Source organism: Embiotoca jacksoni, unplaced genomic scaffold, assembly GCF_022577435.1.
Source record: "Embiotoca jacksoni isolate LCO1_2020_lvr unplaced genomic scaffold, fEmbJac1.0.p SCAF_5, whole genome shotgun sequence".
In the NCBI taxonomy this organism is placed as follows: Eukaryota; Metazoa; Chordata; class Actinopteri; family Embiotocidae; genus Embiotoca; species Embiotoca jacksoni.
The window spans coordinates 12270979-12290444 of NW_027185403.1; the positions used below are offsets into that span (position 1 = coordinate 12270979).

At 41.9% G+C, this 19466-nt stretch overlaps 4 protein-coding genes across 6 annotated transcripts; 2 read left to right on the forward strand and 2 right to left on the reverse strand.

Annotated features, from left to right (window-relative positions):
• Positions 1–573: 573 nt before the first annotated feature.
• Positions 574–2527, reverse strand: LOC138210951 (UPF0461 protein C5orf24 homolog). Its single transcript, XM_069170401.1, has 2 exons — positions 2309–2527; positions 574–2052 (listed from the first exon to the last, which is right to left on the reverse strand). The coding sequence occupies exon 2, from the start codon at positions 2047–2049 to the stop codon at positions 1381–1383; it is 669 nt and encodes a 222-aa protein (XP_069026502.1). The 5' UTR covers positions 2050–2052; positions 2309–2527; the 3' UTR covers positions 574–1380.
• A 323-nt stretch (positions 2528–2850) lies between these two features.
• Positions 2851–5510, reverse strand: atp5po (ATP synthase peripheral stalk subunit OSCP). The gene is made up of 7 exons (XM_069170400.1): positions 5425–5510; positions 5068–5121; positions 4859–4969; positions 4492–4621; positions 3521–3633; positions 3271–3357; positions 2851–3112 (listed from the first exon to the last, which is right to left on the reverse strand). Exons 1-7 carry the CDS (start codon positions 5491–5493, stop codon positions 3002–3004), a joined length of 675 nt encoding a protein of 224 aa, XP_069026501.1. The 5' UTR covers positions 5494–5510; the 3' UTR covers positions 2851–3001.
• A 1944-nt stretch (positions 5511–7454) lies between these two features.
• On the forward strand, positions 7455–10505 carry LOC138211338 (serine/threonine-protein phosphatase 2A catalytic subunit alpha isoform-like). Its single transcript, XM_069171129.1, has 7 exons — positions 7455–7858; positions 8300–8509; positions 8585–8758; positions 8844–8933; positions 9177–9338; positions 9435–9553; positions 9727–10505. Exons 1-7 carry the CDS (start codon positions 7757–7759, stop codon positions 9797–9799), a joined length of 930 nt encoding a protein of 309 aa, XP_069027230.1. The 5' UTR covers positions 7455–7756; the 3' UTR covers positions 9800–10505.
• Positions 10506–11358: 853 nt separating this feature from the next.
• Positions 11359–18159, forward strand: sfxn1 (sideroflexin 1). 3 transcript variants are annotated; one of them, XM_069171932.1, is made up of 11 exons: positions 11359–11479; positions 13303–13472; positions 13567–13737; positions 14259–14357; positions 14459–14534; positions 14906–14991; positions 15897–16024; positions 16163–16212; positions 16477–16526; positions 17790–17837; positions 17984–18159. In XM_069171932.1, exons 2-11 carry the CDS (start codon positions 13309–13311, stop codon positions 18078–18080), a joined length of 969 nt encoding a protein of 322 aa, XP_069028033.1. In that variant the 5' UTR covers positions 11359–11479; positions 13303–13308; the 3' UTR covers positions 18081–18159. The 3 variants fall into 3 exon arrangements, with proteins under 3 accessions (XP_069028033.1, XP_069028035.1, XP_069028034.1); XM_069171934.1 differs by lacking the exon at positions 11359–11479 and adding an exon at positions 11661–11732; XM_069171933.1 differs by lacking the exon at positions 11359–11479 and adding an exon at positions 11855–11963.
• The last annotated feature ends 1307 nt before the right edge of the window (positions 18160–19466 follow it).

Genomic DNA, 19466 nt, shown 5'->3' on the forward strand with positions numbered 1-19466 from the left:
TCTTGCAGCTTGCCCTCATATAAGTGAGGATTTGGTGCTCGTCTTGTAAATCAAATGAAAACATCATCCATAAATGCGCAAACTTTGAGAGCACAATGGACTCGCTGCAGTGGGCCAGTGAAGATCAAACAAAGAGAATTCAGTTTCATGCCGACTTCACAGCAGAGGAACTTACCTCTCTGTGCAGTTATTTTTTTAAACACATATGGCTTGTTGGCTCGGATCTGTACGTGGTTAATATCTCTAAGTTTTTTTGTTTTTTTTATGAACGATTATGTGAAATAACCAGACAGATTCGAGTGGGACGTTTTTCATCTTCTACCCTATTAGATAATCTGCATAGCGTTCACATTAAACCAGGGCTCAAAGGTCTTTTTTAACCAGTTATTCTACCACATATCTGTGCAAGAACGCACAACAAAAAATCATCACATATATGTCAACACGTCGTTGTTTGATTTAGGGCGTAAATAAAGGTATTATGACAAGGTGATTACTATTGTCTGGGGACACAAGCCCTCTTGTGTCTGCAGGGAGAATTACGTGCTTTCAATTTGACAAGAAATTGTCATGTGAAAAAGACCACTTATTTCTTTTATTTTGGTTTCACATACAGCACATTAGCATTTATTACACATTTCACAACGCATTTTTTCTGTTTTATGAAGTCATTTTTTTTTTCCTCACGACCTGTATAACAACATACATGTAAATCGGGAAGTGCTTATCAAGTGAGTTTGGAGATGGATACAGGCTGTTACAATACTTCACTATATTTACAAAGTGCAGAAATAACACACACTGTGTTCAAAAGGATATTATGCATTAAGTTTGACCAGTTAAAGCTAATAAAAAAATGTATTGCATTATTTCAATTTAAGTTATGATGCTGGATTATATCACAAAATAAAACACATATTGGACACCAGGACAAGACATGAAGGACAAGTACACGTTTACATTTTTATGCTCAGGAAGAAGTTGTTTATGAATGTAGAAAATGTCACAAGAACTTGGCCCTAGTATTGTTAAAGCAGAGTAAGAGAACATGTCACAACTCAGACAGACATGGTGCTTGAGAGGAGTAAGGAGAACTTTCCAGTGAGGTTTCACTAACCGATGAATACTTATTTTTTGCTAATACTGGTAAGTCATTTAAATGCATGCATCTCAGCCGAACTGGAACGACATACTTTTACTTCAGTCATTTATTATGAGAGGATGATGAGGATGTCAAACACTGTACAGTGAGAACTCACAAGTCATTCTAAAAAAGAAAGAAAAAGAAAAAAGTTCTTTGTGCCAACATTTGAGAAAAAATTTTTTCCAAGGCATCCTCTTGCTCATGCAACCAAATGTTTTTCAAACACTGCTGCAGAACTATTCGCTGGATTCATCCACTTTGACCCCTGGATCACAGAGGTCTCTTTTCTCCATCATGCTGTATGGAAAATGAGGAACATCACAGCTGGTGAAGTCCAGCTTCTTGGGAACACCACAGTTGCTAAAGTCAAGTTTCTTGGCACTGTCACAGCCAAACTCCAATTTCTTGAGCCGAGCCAGACTCTTGATGCTGCCAGGGGGCCTGCCGGGGCTCACCTTATATCCGGCTGCTTTGGTGGTTCCAAGGGGCCTCCCTGGGCTGGTTTTGAACCCAGCTGCTCTTGTTGTCCCGAGTGGTCGTCCAGTACTTGTACGGTACCCAGCTGACTTTGTGGTCCCTGATGGCCTCCCTCTCCGCCCAGACTTCACTATGCCCTTCTTTTTCTTAGAGCCTTCGGGCTCCAGAGCCTCACCGCCCCTGATTCTCACTGTTTGTGGGTGGAAGTCATTCTGGGGGTCTTGCAATTGACATGCCATGGCTTTGTGCATTCCCTGTGGCAAAGGGGCAAGGCCGGTGAGGGACAGCTGCAAACCAGGGTTTGTCGGTGAGGGGTAGAATTTGTTGGATTGTGTGCTACATAAATCAAAGTGGCTGGCTGGATGGCAGTCTTCTGCCAGTCCACTCATACAATAGTCACTGCTGCTGCTGGTCACTTGGTGCATCATATTCTGTAGGAGTGCAGAGAAATATCAATATTAGGTCAAATTACCACGTGTGCCCTGACAAACATGAACCTAGAGGCATTTTTTTAGTAGCTTATTGGCCTTTTAGCGTTGCAACATAAAATATAAGTGATGTTAAGGAAAAGCGGGATGAAATATAGGTAGAGTTTGCAGAAAGTACGCCATGCACAAAAATACATGTGAATGGTTACGGCCGAAACATGCTGAAGTATTTTAAGAAGGTAAAAGGAGCAGTTCGTACCTCATTTGTTGTTGGCTGTCGGGCTGGAAAGGGTTAATTTCGCATCGTTTACATTTCCCTCCTCTGACATCTTTGTGAGGGCGCTGAACAAACTGCGCCCTGCAGGCTACGAGTGCTGTCTTGAAGCGAGACTGTGATTTCTGTTGCCTATTTTCATGCTCGGTAAATCCTTTACGCAGAGGTTTAGATGAGAGTGGCAGCCATTTTCGCCCTGAAAAAAAATTAATGAAACAGTATGCGCCAACCACGCATGCGCAAAACGCTTCCAGGAAACGTAGTAGCAGATCAGTGTGACGCAACGTGGTTCTGCAAAATCAAGATATCAAACAAAGACTCGTCCCGATGACAATAAAACGTGAACCTCTTGTTTGGATGGAACCAAAATTTTAAATAGACAATATTCCTTGAAATATACACTTACTCTAATTGTAATAATGACGCACTTTGGTGTGCATATATGGTCATTATCACTGGTCATTGTTAGGAAGTTATGTGTGTACAAGTGTGGCAGTGAAGCCTATAAAAAATGACAACAAAGAACATTCTTCAATTTTTGTAGTTTTTATTAACATCTATATGAACTGAACCACAGACACTGGATTTATGGAGTAACCTCAGTGCTAGAACAGATGGCAATATACATTTATCAGCCTTCCAATGATGGTCGTCTTTGTAAAATTAAGTCCACGGGACTTAAGCTTCCTTCATGAGCTTGGTCAGCTTCTGGACCTTTGTTTTGGTGGACATGTCCACGTACTTGTCTCCAATACTGACGATCATGCCACCCAGGATGGAAGGATCCGTCTGTGAAGAGGAGACAAATTGAAATTACCAATGAGGCAGAATTTGTTCATGCTGATTGGTACCAGACTGGTTCTGGTGACCTTTGAATGACATTCAGATAAATTGAACCTGCAGAATAGTTAATTGTGGGTTTCTGGGATTGTGCATTAGAACTGTACCTTTGTTTCCAGCTGGATTGTTTCACCCTTCTGAAGGAAGCCCTTCAGAGCTGTTTTCAGCTCAGCGAGACTGGGTCCATCCAAAGGCTGAAATACACAAACATGCATAAATAAGACATAATTAATCCCAAAGCAAGGAAATTCAGTCATAGGGCGATTGTAGTACATATACGGAATAAATTGACTGTTTATACAGGGAGACCAGTTTTAAAGTTTGGGAGCATACCTTGCATGTCAACCCATTTCATACCTGAGCAGTAGTGACAGTGCAGATGACCTCTCCACGGTGTGCACTCATCATCTTGCTGAAAGCACTGATAACATCACCAGTTTGAGGAAGACGACCATTGTCGGCCAAAATATCTGATGAAGAAAGAAAAAAACAAGATTCACCAGTTTTCTGTCACTCTGCATTACTAACTTAGTTTTGAGTGGAGAAAAGAGTAGATAATGTGTGACACCATAATAATGCTACTGTGGGGATGCAATGTGGAGCTTAAACTTGTCCTGTTGAAACATGACTTGCATAGATACAACTAATATTTTAGGGCAAAAACAGAAAAATAGCTGCATAATGTGAGTGTACTCACTAGGTCTGGGAATTCTTATCTATTTAGAAATTAAGTAAATATCGCACGAGAGGATTTTCTTACTGCGCAACTTCTATCTTCAGAAACAGTAAAGGGTTTGTGTTTACCGTTCGACCCAAGTATGCTCAATTTGGCACCTACCATAAAAAAATAAATCAGTGAGTCAAAAGAACCAAACTTCCAAATTTATAAACAAGGCGTGTTTATGTACATTAACAATGCTGTGACTCACTACTTAGAATGAACAAAACTGAAATATAAAATAATTTGCATGTTGGTTACTATGAGCAAACTGGAGAAAGCAATGGCATGTAAAATATGCTCTTCACTTTGCCCTCTTAGTAGTGCTGTAATGAAATGTTTGTATCGTACCTGGGGTGTGCTAATGGACTAATATCTTTCTATTAAGCATGCTGTTGATGAGTATAACTGAAATGTTAAGAAAGCAGAGAAAGTAGGCTAAAACTCATTTTGTTTTTAACCGTCATACGCAAGAACATAATGTACATATACTGTATTTACACAATCTGTCATGGTCTACTACAACGTTATTAAGATAGTGCCATGTTAACACAGAGGCCCAATACATAGCAGCAATGGGGTCACTAAGCTGAGGTCAGTGATCACTCACTGATGAGGTTGATGGTGATGGGTGAAACTTTGGCCTGTGAAAGAACGTCACTGAAGGCCTTTTTCTTGAGGTTGCGTTTTACATGAGGGTTCATGAAAACACCGGACATTTTGGGGTCCTTGATCATGGCCTGAAAAACAAAACAAAAAAAGGCACGCGTCAATATCCCACTGCTTAATTCTTCAGAGATAAAAGTACATTTAGACATCGATTCATGCTGTTAACGTTCATTATAAACGACAGTATCCATATAACCTTGAGATGAAATGTTAAAGAAGAAAAAAAACAAACAGTTTTTTTACCATCTAACGGCATCAATACTATTAAAAGTAAATTCACCGTGTTGTTGTTGTTGTTTTTTACTTACAGACACTTTTCCCAGCTCCTGCTCCACTTGGTCCAGTTTGTTCTGCTTACTGGCAGCTGAGAACAGAGCTGTGGCATAACGACCCTCCACTCCGTACACCTGGATGGGAGGCTGCGAGGACAGACAGGCGGACACTGAATGACCTCGATTGATTCTGTTGCAATCTTATTGATGATTGATTATGCTCCGTGCAGTTTGACGTCATTTACCCTGATCAGTTTTGTTGCTGCCGGTCTGACAACAGACGTGCTGAACTGGCGGACCTGGAAGAGGAAAAAAAAAAAAAAAAAAAAAATCGCATGATCTGAACGCAGATAAACCAAAACCTGAGCTGATGAACTGTTTGACACGCGTTGGACCGGTTACGGTAGAGACAGTTAGCTGGCAGGCTAACGCGTTAGCAGTCATTCAAGTGCAACGCCTCGTGTGCATTTGTTGGACATTTAGTGCTACCTTCTCGTCACCAGAACGAAAACAGTACTTAAGACATGTTATTATGCTCCGGAAATATCGCTGAGAACGGTTATAAAATGGTTGAAACTATCAAAAACAATTGAATGTCTTACCTTCTGTCCTAACATGAGTGCTGCCATTTTCTCCTCCAGCTGTCCAGAGTAGAACAGCCAACTGCGCATGTGTACTCGAGAGGAAAGGCGTGTGGTTATGGGTAATGTAGTTTTTCCTGTGCAGCACCTGTGACCGACGGGAGAGAAGCTTCCTCAAGAGGGCCAAAAAAAAAATGCTTAACAGCACTTGTCCATGTCAGGAGGAGAATGCAATGGAAAAAAAAAAATAAATAATAAAAAAATAATAATAATACAAATAGTTGCGCATTAGGATACTCCTACTTGACAATATGAGTTGCATTTCAAACTAATTTTTGTTATTTGTAGACTCTAGTAGTCACACTGTTGGGAATTCTCCCAAATTGTCTTACTCCTTTACCCATCCTCAATTAAGCCTTTCTTAATGGGTCAGTTATCGTCTGTATTTAGTGCAAAGCCAGAGGCTTTGGGGAGCAAGCCCCTACCAGCCCTCAGTGGTATTACACTTAAAGACACTCCCATATTGGCTTTATCTCTCAGACCTGAAACTACATCTATTTTTATATATCTATTGTCACACCCAATTGTGTTTAGAGATGGATAACATGATGGTTCCCAATAAATGAAGCCCAAACATTTTGATCAACCCCTGGTTGCTGGTTGTAGAATACATCATAAACCCCTCCGTGTTAGTGGCTGAGGCATGGAGTGAACTAAATAAATCCATTTCAAATATATTTTTTTGGAATCTGGTTGTCACGTTCCTATCGTGTTGATTTTTTTTTTTTTTTTTTTCATTTTTCTGATACGTTTTGTTTTAAGTAGTTATTGCTATGATGCTATAAAAAAAAAGGGTGTGTGATGTGATTGACAGCTGCTATGTCGTGGTACAGTTGTAAGGGTGGGACCTGTTTCACATTTGCCCTTATCAATCATGAAACGTTAGTAAAAGTATTTAGTAAAAAGTGCAAAATTGAAATTCACGGGCAAATCATAGGCCTTTGAAGGGACAAATATCTGCGGCCTTCTTGAATAAGAAACGACTTCTGAATAAAAGCTGCTTCAACTTCTCAGCTGTCATTTCTGTCTGTGTGTCTCTCTCTAAGGTCCACTTTTCAGGGGAGGTTTTAAAAGAAATCAAATATTCACTTAATTGTGACTTGGCCTTGAGCTGTCCACTAACCTAGTTTGACCCTACCTGCTTGCTAACCAGGTCAATGTACTCATGGATGAGCATCAACAGTGCTAAAATGCAATATGTGATGTGTATATGAGGAAAAACGCTATCATTTCTGACAATCGCATCACCAGGCTATGAAAACATATACTTTATATTAGAAGGAAACATGAAAGAAATGAAAGTTAGACAGATTTAAGCACCAGAAAAAAATAAATAAATAAATAAAAATCAAGAAAGTGCAGTGGTGCAGTTAGAGGTCACTTTGTCGTTATACTTCAACTTTTCTGCTTTCTGCTTACCATCTCAAAGCTACATTTATTTTCACTTCACTTTGTAAAAAAAAAACTAAAAACCTCAGACAACATAAACAAAGTCATAAACCAGATATTACCAATAATGTGCAACCCCTTGTCCTTCTAGCACCTGCCACTGTAGGCTGAATATGAAAAGTCTGCCACAAGTGTTGAATGGTAAATGTGGTTTCCATAACAAGATTTAATTGAACTGTGTAGCACCTCTGTTATATAACAAAGACTAGATGGATGACGGCTGTGGTTTATACCGTCGTCCACCCGGTGGTCCTGACTGATGCAGGTTGTGTCCAGCAGAGGCGCTGTTCAGCAAACAATTCAACTTTTAAATCACAGTCACGGTCACAGCAAGCTAATGTAATTTAAAATAAAGACTAAATCATTATTGTTTCGCCACTGGGACAAACTAAAGTAAACTTATTTAGTGATTTTTTTATTTATTTTTTTCCCCAGCCGTTAAAAGCCTGTTTATGATGCGATGACGTAGCAGCGGTTTGTTGACCAGCCTCTCTCTCTGTCTCTCTGTCTCTCTCTCTAACGGTAACTGGGTGACCTTGATCCGATCACAAGGACAAGAGCGTCATTGTTTCTGTCTCAGGTGAAATAAAGACTTCAGTCGACACCAAACTGCAGGGACACAGGACAGGTGGCGCATCCGTTCTCCCGGTGCACGCACACACAAGCGCACACATATACACACATGCGCACACACACACACACACACACACACACACAGCGAGGAAGAAGCTGCGAATGACGAGGGCGCTTGCTTGAGAAGACTTCAGCGGGACGAGAGGTTTTCCTGAGGATTTTTTTTTTTTTTAAAAAGCTGGTCGGCTCGCTAGCTGACGGCGAACCAGGCATGGACGACAAGTCATTCACCAAGGAGTTGGACGGATGGATTGAACAACTGAACGAGTGCAAACAGCTCTCAGAAAATCAGGTCAAAGTCCTCTGCGAAAAGGTAAGGACTGCTGCAGGGAGGCAGACCCTACGTTAGCTCTCTGCGATGCTGGCGGACTGTTCGCTGTTAAACATCTTCTGAACCGCCGGGCTCCGTAGAAACATTGCCTGAATTGCATGTGGCCTCGCTTTTGCTTTGGCGCACACCATTTGACTGCAGCTATAAGGAAAGCCACTCGCCAAGAAGATGGAGGGGGATGCCTGCAAATCTGTTTTTCCCAGCTACGCCCACTGTTTTGGTGCCTCTTCGACACCGGAGTGATCTGGCAGAAACCCCGGCAAACCTTTAAATAAGATGCTGCTTCATAACCTGAAAGGGATAAATAATCAGCGTCTGCCTTTAATAGCTTGTTTACAATACATGCCCGCTTTGCACTCCTCCTCTGCACCATACTCTGTCAACAGCCATCTTCCTGTGTTGTTTCCTGGTTCTCTCTTACAGGCCAAGGAGATTTTGACCAAGGAGTCCAATGTTCAGGAGGTGAGATGCCCAGTGACGGTGTGTGGAGATGTCCACGGGCAGTTTCATGACCTGATGGAGCTGTTTAAGATTGGAGGGAGGTCTCCGGACACTAACTACCTCTTCATGGGGGACTATGTTGACAGAGGTTACTATTCTGTGGAGACAGTCTCACTCCTGGTTTCCCTGAAGGTAAACAATTCACAACCTGCTTCAAAGAGGGGGGTGATTGTTGTACAGTGTCAATAAATGGATTTTTCTTTGCAGGTGAGATTCCGTGAACGAATCACAATCCTCAGAGGGAACCACGAGAGCAGACAGATCACACAAGTGTACGGCTTTTACGACGAGTGCTTAAGGAAATACGGTAATGCCAATGTGTGGAAGTACTTCACAGATCTCTTTGACTATCTGCCCCTCACCGCGCTGGTAGATAACCAGGTATGGTTGTATAATCAGATGTGGTATGTCGCCTAAAGCAAAGAAACAGACTATGTCACGAATTGTTGTTTTTTTTTCCCTTAAGATTTTCTGCCTCCATGGAGGATTATCCCCTTCAATAGACACACTGGAACACATCAGAGCGCTGGATCGCTTGCAGGAGGTTCCTCATGAGGTACATACAGTCCACACACAGTAATTAGACAGATTTATTTTCTCCTCCAGATTTAATGTCATAACATACCAATCCCAGTTTATTGCTTCAGTGTGAGCTACGTAGTTGCGGGGTTGATCAACACCTGTACACTAATTTATTCTGCCGAACATGCATCATAAAGTGTGTCGGTAATTTAAAGTAACTTTCACATTGAATTGAAAGTATTGTGTAAACAATACTGGTGTTCCTTCCATTTCTTAGGGTCCAATGTGTGACTTGTTATGGTCAGACCCGGATGACCGTGGCGGCTGGGGCATCTCCCCCCGTGGTGCTGGTTACACATTCGGACAGGACATTTCTGAGACTTTCAACCACGCGAACGGCCTAACTTTGGTTTCAAGAGCCCACCAGCTGGTGATGGAGGTACTCTGACTTTATTTGCTGAACGTAAGTTCTTGCCTTGGCCAAACTGCAGACGCAGCTCTGACATTACATGTTGCAACTAATGTCTTGATCCAGGGTTATAACTGGTGCCACGACCGCAATGTAGTGACAATCTTCAGTGCACCGAACTATTGTTATCGCTGTGGAAACCAGGCAGCAATCATGGAACTCGATGACACATTGAAATACTCCTTGTAAGTAAAGTTTCTGGTATATATTCATATAAACATGTCTACTTTTCATACACATGTTTGATGCTTTCTTTAAAGATAAGCATCCTCATGTGATTATAATAGTAATTATGACAAATGATCATGATAATCCAGAGTTTAAGTTGCTGAGGAGGCCTATCCTTTGTTTGTTTCAGCCTACAGTTCGACCCGGCACCGCGCAGAGGAGAGCCCCATGTGACGCGGCGCACGCCAGACTATTTCCTGTAGAGATCACTGGTGAGAGCGCTAACAGGCTGCACAAAGGCTTTCGAAAAGAAGCATTCAGACGCCCTGAAATCGTGTGCCATAATCACAATAAAGTGGAAACTGTCACATCCAGCTGAACACCACCGCCCTTTCAACTTCTTCCTCTCTGTGCATGATGTTTTAATTGCTAGAAATGATTGCTACTATGAACAATACTGTCGTAACAATACCTGCTGGTTTGTCAGGAAAAGTGAATGAAGTCCTGCTGAGAATAACGACTAAATGTTAGTAATCTTTGTGTTAGGGTGTTAACGGTGACCACAGCGTGTTGCCATGTACAGTAATATAAGCTGCATCTTTCACTTGGCATGGCCTCAAAGGCTGCAGGACATATAATGTGAACTCTTTTCTTTTTGTAACTGAAGCGCAACTCTTTCTTTTGTGAAGTGACATAATAGGGTCAAACATCAGAAATGTTCTCTTTGCACTTTTGTATTTGATTTTTATCACGTGGCACTGATGGACTGTGTTGTTTTTATACCCTGTCACAGTGTAAGTAGCTCTCTCTCTGCTGTCTCTTATGGGAGTTAATGTAATCCATTTAAGTTGGCAATATTGGTACAAATGAGATCAGATGTAAAAAACAACAACAACAACAACAACAACAACAAAACAAGTGTTTTTGCAGCCACAGCTATACAAAATAAAGATTGAAGTTGCTTCGTCATTTATTTCCCTTTAGGCCCCGTTTGTGGCATCATTGCCGGGAGCGCTCAGCAGTCACCACTAGATGGAAACAGACACCCACAATCTGTGCTGATGATCAACTGATGATCAGCACATTGACAAACAGCCTTATTGTGAATGTGTGCAGGAAACTGGCTAATTGGCTTTTATTTCACTTTTATTACAGGTGTTTTGTATATCACGTTTTGTTTTGTTTTTTAAGATACAAAAAAAAGGACTGTTTGTTTGGAGGATGTGACTTCAAGCCATGGGTGAAACATTTTGTTTTTGATTTAGTTCAAATGTTTTTGCTTATGTATTTATTATATTATTTATTATAGCACATTATTATATGAACCAAAGAATGCTGTGTTTGTTTTAATTAAGGGACATTAATTCTTCCATAGGACGTTATTGTCACGTATTAATGTCACTTTGTTGTACACAGACGCGTGTGTGGAAATTCTGCAAAGTTTTAACAGACATTAATGATTGACTAAACCAAGGCAGCGATAATGCATTGAGCATTGCCGGATATAGTGCTCGCCTGGCTGTTCAAAATAAAAGCATGATTTAAAAGAAGTGACCTGAAACTTACTTTGTCACCTCAGATGTTTATGTAAGATTTACTGCTTCACGGAAGAGCAGAACATCATCGTGAATGATCTTTTTTTTTTAAAATTTCTTTATTTTGGCTCATCTGTCACTATAACGTTGTGTTTTCCAGTATGATTTGAAGCAGGACTTTTACTTTCTCGGCGAGTTTCCTGGCACTGGGGGAGGGGGGGGGGGATGTGCCTCTTTCTCTCTCTCTCTCTCTCTCTCTCTCTCTCTCTCTCTCTGTGTGTGTGTGTGTGTGTGTGTGTGTGTGCGCGCGCGCGCTTTCTGGCTGTGTGCTGACGTTGCTGCATGAAAAATTAGCTGGCTGCAGCCTTTCAGGGACACCTCTTGCGGACCGCCGGAGCCCACAGTGCAGTAAGTAACCTGTAATTCTGTTGTTTTTGTTTGTTTTGGGGGATTTAAAAAAAAAAAAAAAAAAAAAAGGACAACCACACAGAGAGGAGCATCTTTGTGTCTCAAATCGGGGGGGGGGGGGGGGGGGGGGGGGGGCACAGTGATCAGACAGTTTGGCTGCTTGGGAAGCCCCGGTGGATGTGTGGATGTGGCAGGCTGATACTAGTTGAATCTGGGGCGCACAGCTGGACAATGATCGAGCCGGACAGATGCCGTGCGTAATTAACCGCATTTAAATGTTAACACTTGGATTTGTCATTGTGTGGTGAAGGTTTCAGCGCTTTATCTCCCCCCCCCCCCCCTCAGATGCAAAGACACCTCCAGTTACAGTCCAGATTTGACTGGTCTAAGTCGGGTTGGACAATACACCGTATCCATTCACAGCGCCTGTTTACCCTGCGAGCACACACCGCGTTAGATCGCAGATGTCAGGCTAGGATGAAATGTAGGTGAAAGGATGTGCCATCAGATGTTGCGTGTGGTTTTTGAATGATGTCTTTTGATGGTGAGGAGTTGTTGTGAATTGCAGGTTAATGTGTAGCCATGCAGGCCGCCGGTGATTGGCTGAGAGTCGGGGCAGAAGCAGCTGAGGGTTTATAGATCAAAGGCCGCTTCAGTCCAAAGTTCAACCCTCTGATATCACATTAATTAGTGATTCAGAATTTTATCAGCGCAATTAACGGGGAGGTCTGAAGCCAGGGAGCGTCCTGCAACCTCTGCTCGCACCAACTCCTTACTGTGTTTTCTTGGAGAATTGGGGGTGTTTGTTGCCATCTCGTGTGAATTGCCCGTTGAGTTTAATTCAATTTAAAGAGACAGCAAGTCTTCTGTATTACACGGCCGCGTGCCGAGAGCATAGTTTCTCTGTTTTGATGTCAATCCAGCAGCCATCTTTGGTGCAGCTTCAGGTACAGTTTCATGCTGCTGCACATCCTCGCAGAACGCCGGCTGCACTTTGCGGAGTCGCTGCCCTCAGAGGCAGTGGCTTATCTGGAGCAAGGAACAAATGGTTAAAAAAAACCAGATCCGACTGGGTTACAGGGACCCACACCCAGGGAAGAAGAAGCATGCTGCATCCACGACGCTGTTTTTTTTTTTGTTTTTTTTGGTTTGTGCAGGGTCTATTCAGTGCAAGCCAGCTGGATCTGGTTTCAGACTGAAACAGTAAAGTAAAAATGAAATACCACTGGAAAGCCACGTTTCATAGTCTATTGTGCTCTGCTCTCTTAATTTGCAGTTTTCTTCACAGTTCTTCACAGTGGATTCGTGCAGAGAGCTTTGTCACTATCCAAAACTTGCTTTTCAGACACAGTTTGGGGGGGGTTGGCAAGTGCCAATAATAGGGCTTTGCAATTTAGCGCCTCACAACCCTTGTGTCAGGTCAGCCATCACCATAGCAACATTATGCTGAATTAGCAGCATGGCAATTGAGTAAAGAGTGTTGTATTTCACGAGTCCTCCTTCACTGACTTGTGTCTGCATAAGAAAAAAAAAAAAAAGACTTTGGGGATGAGACTCCATGGGTGAGTGCTGGAGCAGGACGCTGGATTCCTGGACCAGCATTTGTCAATATTTGTAGAATACAGTGTCGATATTCGAGTTCATCTTAAATTGTTGATGTTCTAGTATGGAGAACCCGTGCTTTAATTCAGCATGTTTGAGATTCAGCTTGTCGTGCTTCCATGTATTTCCTCCAGAGGAGAGTTACTGAAAACCCTCAAATCATAAAGCATCTCACTTGACAAACACCTGATAGGATAATTGTAACAATTTCTTTCCCCCAGATAAATATGGCAGCAGAGCTATCCACTTCCATCAACATCAAGGAGCCGCGGTGGGACCAGAGCACTTTCGTGGGTCGGGCCAAACATTTCTTCACCGTCACAGATCCCAGGAATATCCTCCTCACCAACGAACAACTCGATCACGCACACAAAATCATCACTGACTACAGGTAAACCAGGCCGCAGATTCAACAGCAGTAGCGGCATGTACATTCACTGCTGCTGTCGGATGAGAAGTTTGCTCTACGTGTTACTGTCTTGTAGGCAAGGCACTGTCTCTCCAGGCCTGACGGAGGATGAACTGTGGAGAGCAAAATACGTTTTTGACTCGGCCTTCCATCCCGACACCGGAGAGAAGATGATCCTGATCGGCCGCATGTCAGCACAGGTTCCCATGAACATGACCATCACTGGATGCATGATGACGTTTTACAAGTAAGAACTTCGTAGCAGCACGCTGTGACCGTAACACTCGGCAGACGGCAACGATCAGTGCCTCCTGCTGCTGCTACAGCTCATCGTGACACGTCACATAGGGTGAAATCAAAGGTTTAAAAAAAAAACAAAAAAAAACGAATGACGTCTGATTTCAGTTTAGCTGCTTCAGTTTCAGGGTGGTGATGTTGTGCATGCTGGCTCACTGTCACCGCTTACTGGGACACTTGAATAGAGAGGAACCATTTCTAATGGTACTAATAAAACCTGCGCTTTTCCTGCTATGACGAGTCAGAATGCATATCTATTAATACTGAAATGGTGGCATCCGGCAGGGAAAATATTTGTATAAACCTCGTAATCCACGTTTATGAGATGTGTTTATTTGTATTATTTTAAACTATTTCTAATTAAGTCTCTTTCGATACAAACTAAAACCAGCATACCAGCTGGGAAATCCAACCTTTAGTTTTACTGTAAAGCGGATACACTAAGTGACTTTTCAATTTTCACTGTCGCAGGACGACTCCAGCTGTGTTGCTCTGGCAGTGGATCAATCAGTCTTTCAACGCAATAGTGAACTACACCAACAGGAGCGGTGACGCTCCGATCACGGTCAGGTGAGAGGCCGACGTTAGGGCGCGGACACTGGCACATATTAACCCTTTAATGCGACAGTTCTTGATGTTCGTGGTGTGACCGGTGACTCTTCTGTTTGCAGTCAGCTTGGCACAGCTTATGTGTCTGCCACCACAGGGGCAGTTGCCACCGCGCTAGGACTAAATGCACTAACAAAGGTATCAGTTCATCTAACCCCATTCTACATCTCATTTTTAATGTGTTGACCTCGGACGCATGGGTGCGCTAACATGAAGTTAGCCACGCATAAATAGTCACTTTGTCGTGGAAGAACCATGTTATTTCCGGGGTCGTGCTCGGTAATAAGCATGTTTGGCGTGCCAGCTTTTATATTGACTTTGTGCTGTCGATTCTCCTTTATGGTAGAGAATCCATCATGTCCAACATCTAAAATATAACCAGCTGAAACTGCAGATTTACAGTGGTCTGAAAAGTTCACATTATTGTGCTATTTTACAGCAGAGCGTACTGATTCATTTCTTCCCTGTTGTTGTTTTTTTTTTTTTTTGCCTCCTCTCTCCTGCTGTAGCATGTTTCACCTCTGTTTGGACGGTTTGTTCCATTTGCTGCTGTAGCCGCTGCTAACTGTATCAACATCCCACTGATGAGACAAAGGTAAGGAGGACACGCAGCACTCAGAAAGTACGTCACTGTTTTATGGCACGTTTCACGCAGAATGACTTTGACCTTGAGGACAATTACAAACGTTTGAAGGTCATTAAGGTTATTTAAGGTCAGCTGGATCCTGAATTATGTCAGACGTCATTTAAACTTTAAAGACCTCACAAGACGTGTGTCTTTTAAATCTGCGGTGTTTTGCGGATTTTCTTTGTATACCTGTAATGGTACTTTGAAATAATCCGTTTTTAGTTTACGTTTTGTGCTTTTTTTTTTTGGTGTCCGTTTGTGAGTTTGTATTGGATCTTTTTTTGCACTGCTCATATGACCTTTTAATTACACCCACTGATCCTCTGCCTTTCTGCTTTTTAAAAATGTTATTACATTTTAGCTCTTTCACTCCCACAACGATCAATTCTTGTACAAAATTTGACAAATTTGTCCTTTTTTACACAATGTAACTGTTTAAATTTTGAATTCTCTGCCCCGAAGCTACAAGAAAGCCATTCATCTCTTTAGTTTAGTGATTCCACTGCAGTCTCAGGAGAAGATAGCCAAAATGAGTCGCCCTGCTACCTATCAGGACCGACCACGGCCAACTCGTCCCGTCCCTGGTGCCTAAACTGTGCTCGACACTAGAGAGTTTAGTTTCACTATACATCCCCGTTTGTATGTTCACATCAGCGTTATTTTACTGTTTATTGATTGGTCTTGGTTATTGATTGGTTTATTGATCAGTAAAGTTCATGCTGATGTAATTGATACATTACTGCTGTTGAGGCTTCACATTAAACACACACTAAAAGAATGTTTAGCAAATTATTCTGGCTGTCAGCATTCGCACACATTTTTCTAGAGGATCTGCATTTTGTAGTTTAAACTGCTTTTCTTCTCGTCCTCAGAGAACTTCAACATGGTATTCCCATAACAGATGAAAATGACAACCGGTTAGGAGAGTCGACAAAAGCTGCACAGCAGGCGATCTCTCAGGTTGTGGTCTCCAGGATCCTCATGGCCTCACCTGGAATGGGTATGAATACCTTTGTATCGTCAGTTCAATGAGACACCCATTTTGAATGGATTTAAATTAAAAGAAAAACAAGTTCAAAACCACTCATATTTTTACAAAATGCATTGTGCAGTCATATTTTTTTTGGTTTCTTTTCAGCTATCCCTCCATTTTTAATGAACCATTTGGAAAAGAAGGCCTTTCTGAGGGTAGGCATATTTCTGAATCAATTTCTTCCTTTTAAGACACAAATCGAACAATGCTTTTTTTCTACAACCGCCTCAACATTAAATTATAACAGATTTCAAACACCACGAAGCCAAATGGTGGGAAGTACTTTGGCTCCGTTTAGTAATCACACATCAGAGGGATGAAAAGCACCGAGGACATGAGGCCACTCTACTGCTGGAATTCCCCACTGCTTTTGTGCCCCTCATTCGTTTTTTTTTTTTCTTTCTGCCTGGTCTTTTCAGAAGTTCCCATGGATGAGTGCACCTATTCAAGTCAGCCTGGTGGGATTCTGGTGAGTTGTCAGAGATGGAGCACCTGATAAGCCGCCATGTGTGATTCCTTTGAAAATTCAGCCTAATTTCTTGCAGCCGTAATGAGACATCAAAGTAATCGTAAAATTAATATCACTTTAAATGCTGCCATTGAAGTTATTGTGAAGAACATCTAATGAAACATGCATAAGAGTTATAAGTTCGCTGGATAACGTTATTCATTTTTTTTGTGTTGTATATTAACTGTAGAGTGAATTTCAGAATTTTGGGCTGAATGAATTCAAACAAACGTTGCACAGATCCCATCCTTTCTTCCTCCAAGGAGTTAATCGCACGTCGTTGTCCGAGTGTTTTGCTGATGCTTCCTGCTCCGCTTTGCCTCGTGCGACCTCGACTGCAGCGCGATCAACCGACCAATTAAAAATCATGTGTAACATTCCTTTGCTTCAGCTCGAATGGCATGACAGTGATTAGCAGCACATCCTGCCAACTAGCACACGCAAAAATACTGCAGTCGGGCTGGGTGCTCAGGATGATGTATATTAACATATGTTCAACCACATTAACTGTCTCTCAGAGATTTAACATTACGTTTATTTTACAAAGGCAGATGTCTCTTTATTATCTTTGGTTGTTTTAGGGCAGAAGGTTTCTTTTCAAATCATTGTGTGTTTGTTTGCAAAAACTAGACCCAAGTATATTTTCACATCTATTTGATGAAGTTTGATGATTTGTGAAGTATTTTAGTCAGTGTATTTAAAAAATGTAATATTCCTGCAGTATTAGCTAGGCTAACAGGGAAGCTTATATGGGTGTCAGTCCTGCTATGAAATTTAGTTTCATGTTTTTTTTTTTTTAAAGTTACATTTTAGCATGCTAACACTAAACAAAGATGGTGAACAGGCTAAACGCCAACATTTTCGCATTGTCATTGTGAGCATGTCGGCATGCTGATGTCGCTTTTAGTTTAGAGTGAGTACAGCTTCACAGAGGTGCTGCTGTTAGACAGCGTCTTCACTGATTCTCCAGAAAATGCACTATATCATGAAGTAGAAATAACTACAGTGTATGTGGCCTTATAAATGATATACCGTTGTGTACTTGGATGCACTGATTTTAAAGCTCTGATGCATAAAGTGACCATCTCCCGTTGATCCCACGACCGAATTCGTCCTCATTTTTGTCCAATGTTTTCTTAGACAATCAAATGGTAGATCAGATCCGAACAAGACTCTCTGGACTACATGACTGCGTTTCACCGATCCGTGTTTCTTTCTTTATAGCCTGGTGTTTGCCACGCCGCTGTGCTGCGCACTGTTCCCTCAGAAGAGGTGAGTAAATCTTTCAAACTCGATACAGAGATAACACCAAATTGTCTGTCACGGCCTCGGAGCCGTATCTTCCTGAAGAGTTGCGTAACCCGCCTACAGCGTGTGCGTTTGACCCATTAACTCCTGCATCTCTCCCCCTGCTCCAGCTCCATATCAGTGAGCCGCTTGGAGCCGGAGCTGCAGGAGAAAATCCGGGCCAACCACCCGGGGGTGGAGCGGGTCTACTTCAACAAAGGGCTATGAGTGTGCACCCCCTCATCCAAACACTGCCGCGGGCTTGGTCCTCACCTCTCTGCCAGCTCTCCTCATTCAGTGTGCCAAAGTTAAGTTTGTGTCTCCTCATTTCCACCATTCAGATGGATCTCTGAGGACTCCCTCACTCACTCACTCACTCACTCACTCACTCACTCAGTCTCTTTGTGATGACATGTTTGCTTTTGTCAATGTGATCGTTGATTTTTTTTTTTTTATTTTTTTTTTTTAAATTGAAACTGCTAAAGAAGATTATCTCCGACTGGGCCGGATGAAAATGTTATTGTTTATCATGACAGACGTATAGTGGCACATGTAAGTGGACTTTTATTTTTCTGTGCAGTATTTTTTAAATTGGTGACTTGTTGATCGTATGTCGCCACAAAACCAGTGTCACACGTCACTACTTAAGGTCGGCAGGCAGTTTATTTCTTACCTGCTTTATAACTGGTTATAATCGCATCTGATTATCACAGAGCTCTCTGCATTTGCCAAATCACACTTTTTAGACCTCGATGAACGATTACGACCTCCTGCTTTTATTTCAAAGATTCACTTGAACTCACTTAAATTCAGTTCATTTTGCCAAATGAGTGACATTAATGAAGCCTTCAGGCCTCTGGGCATCTAATTATGTATCTGAAAACAATTCTCCAGGGATCCACCCTATAAAATGTGATGGAATGGCAGTGGCAACCATTAATGGGCCACCACGGTGCTATTTGATGTCTTAATAATCAATGTTTATCATATTATTTATTCTGCTTGCCAGACTCGCATGAACAAACCACTCCTCATTCGAGCATCTTTGGATTCAACCATAAGCTCTCTGAAAAGTAATTTTTCTGTATATTTAGTAACACAGAGGAGAGAGTACAGGAAAACTGAAAAGTCTCGACAGGAAAATGTTGTTCTTGATTACATCGGCAAAACGCTGCTCCAAACTCCTCTGATCGCATTAAACTCAACAAGTCATTCATGCCTTACACAGGTTGGATTATTAAATACTATTGTTTTTAAGGTGTTATAGGACTCTATATGTACATTTGGAGTGTTAGATATGGATGTTAGTATTAAAGAAAAATGCCCATATAGTATTTGCCAAGGCAAGTATGCTGTACAGAAGTATCCACCTGATTAGTATGTGTATTGATTCTGACTTTTACCATCATGTATTCAACCAGCTTTGTGGACTTTTCAATGTTTCAAACAGTGACACGTTTCAGCCCGCTGAATTTGAAGAATTTGGAACCTCTTTCAGCTGCAACCTCCTGCTTTGTGTTTCATTATATTTTACGGTTAAAGCCTGGGTGTAGCTGATAAAGAAGGTACAGTGTGATGTTGTAACTTTTGTTCTGTACCGTTGCTGCGGCAGTC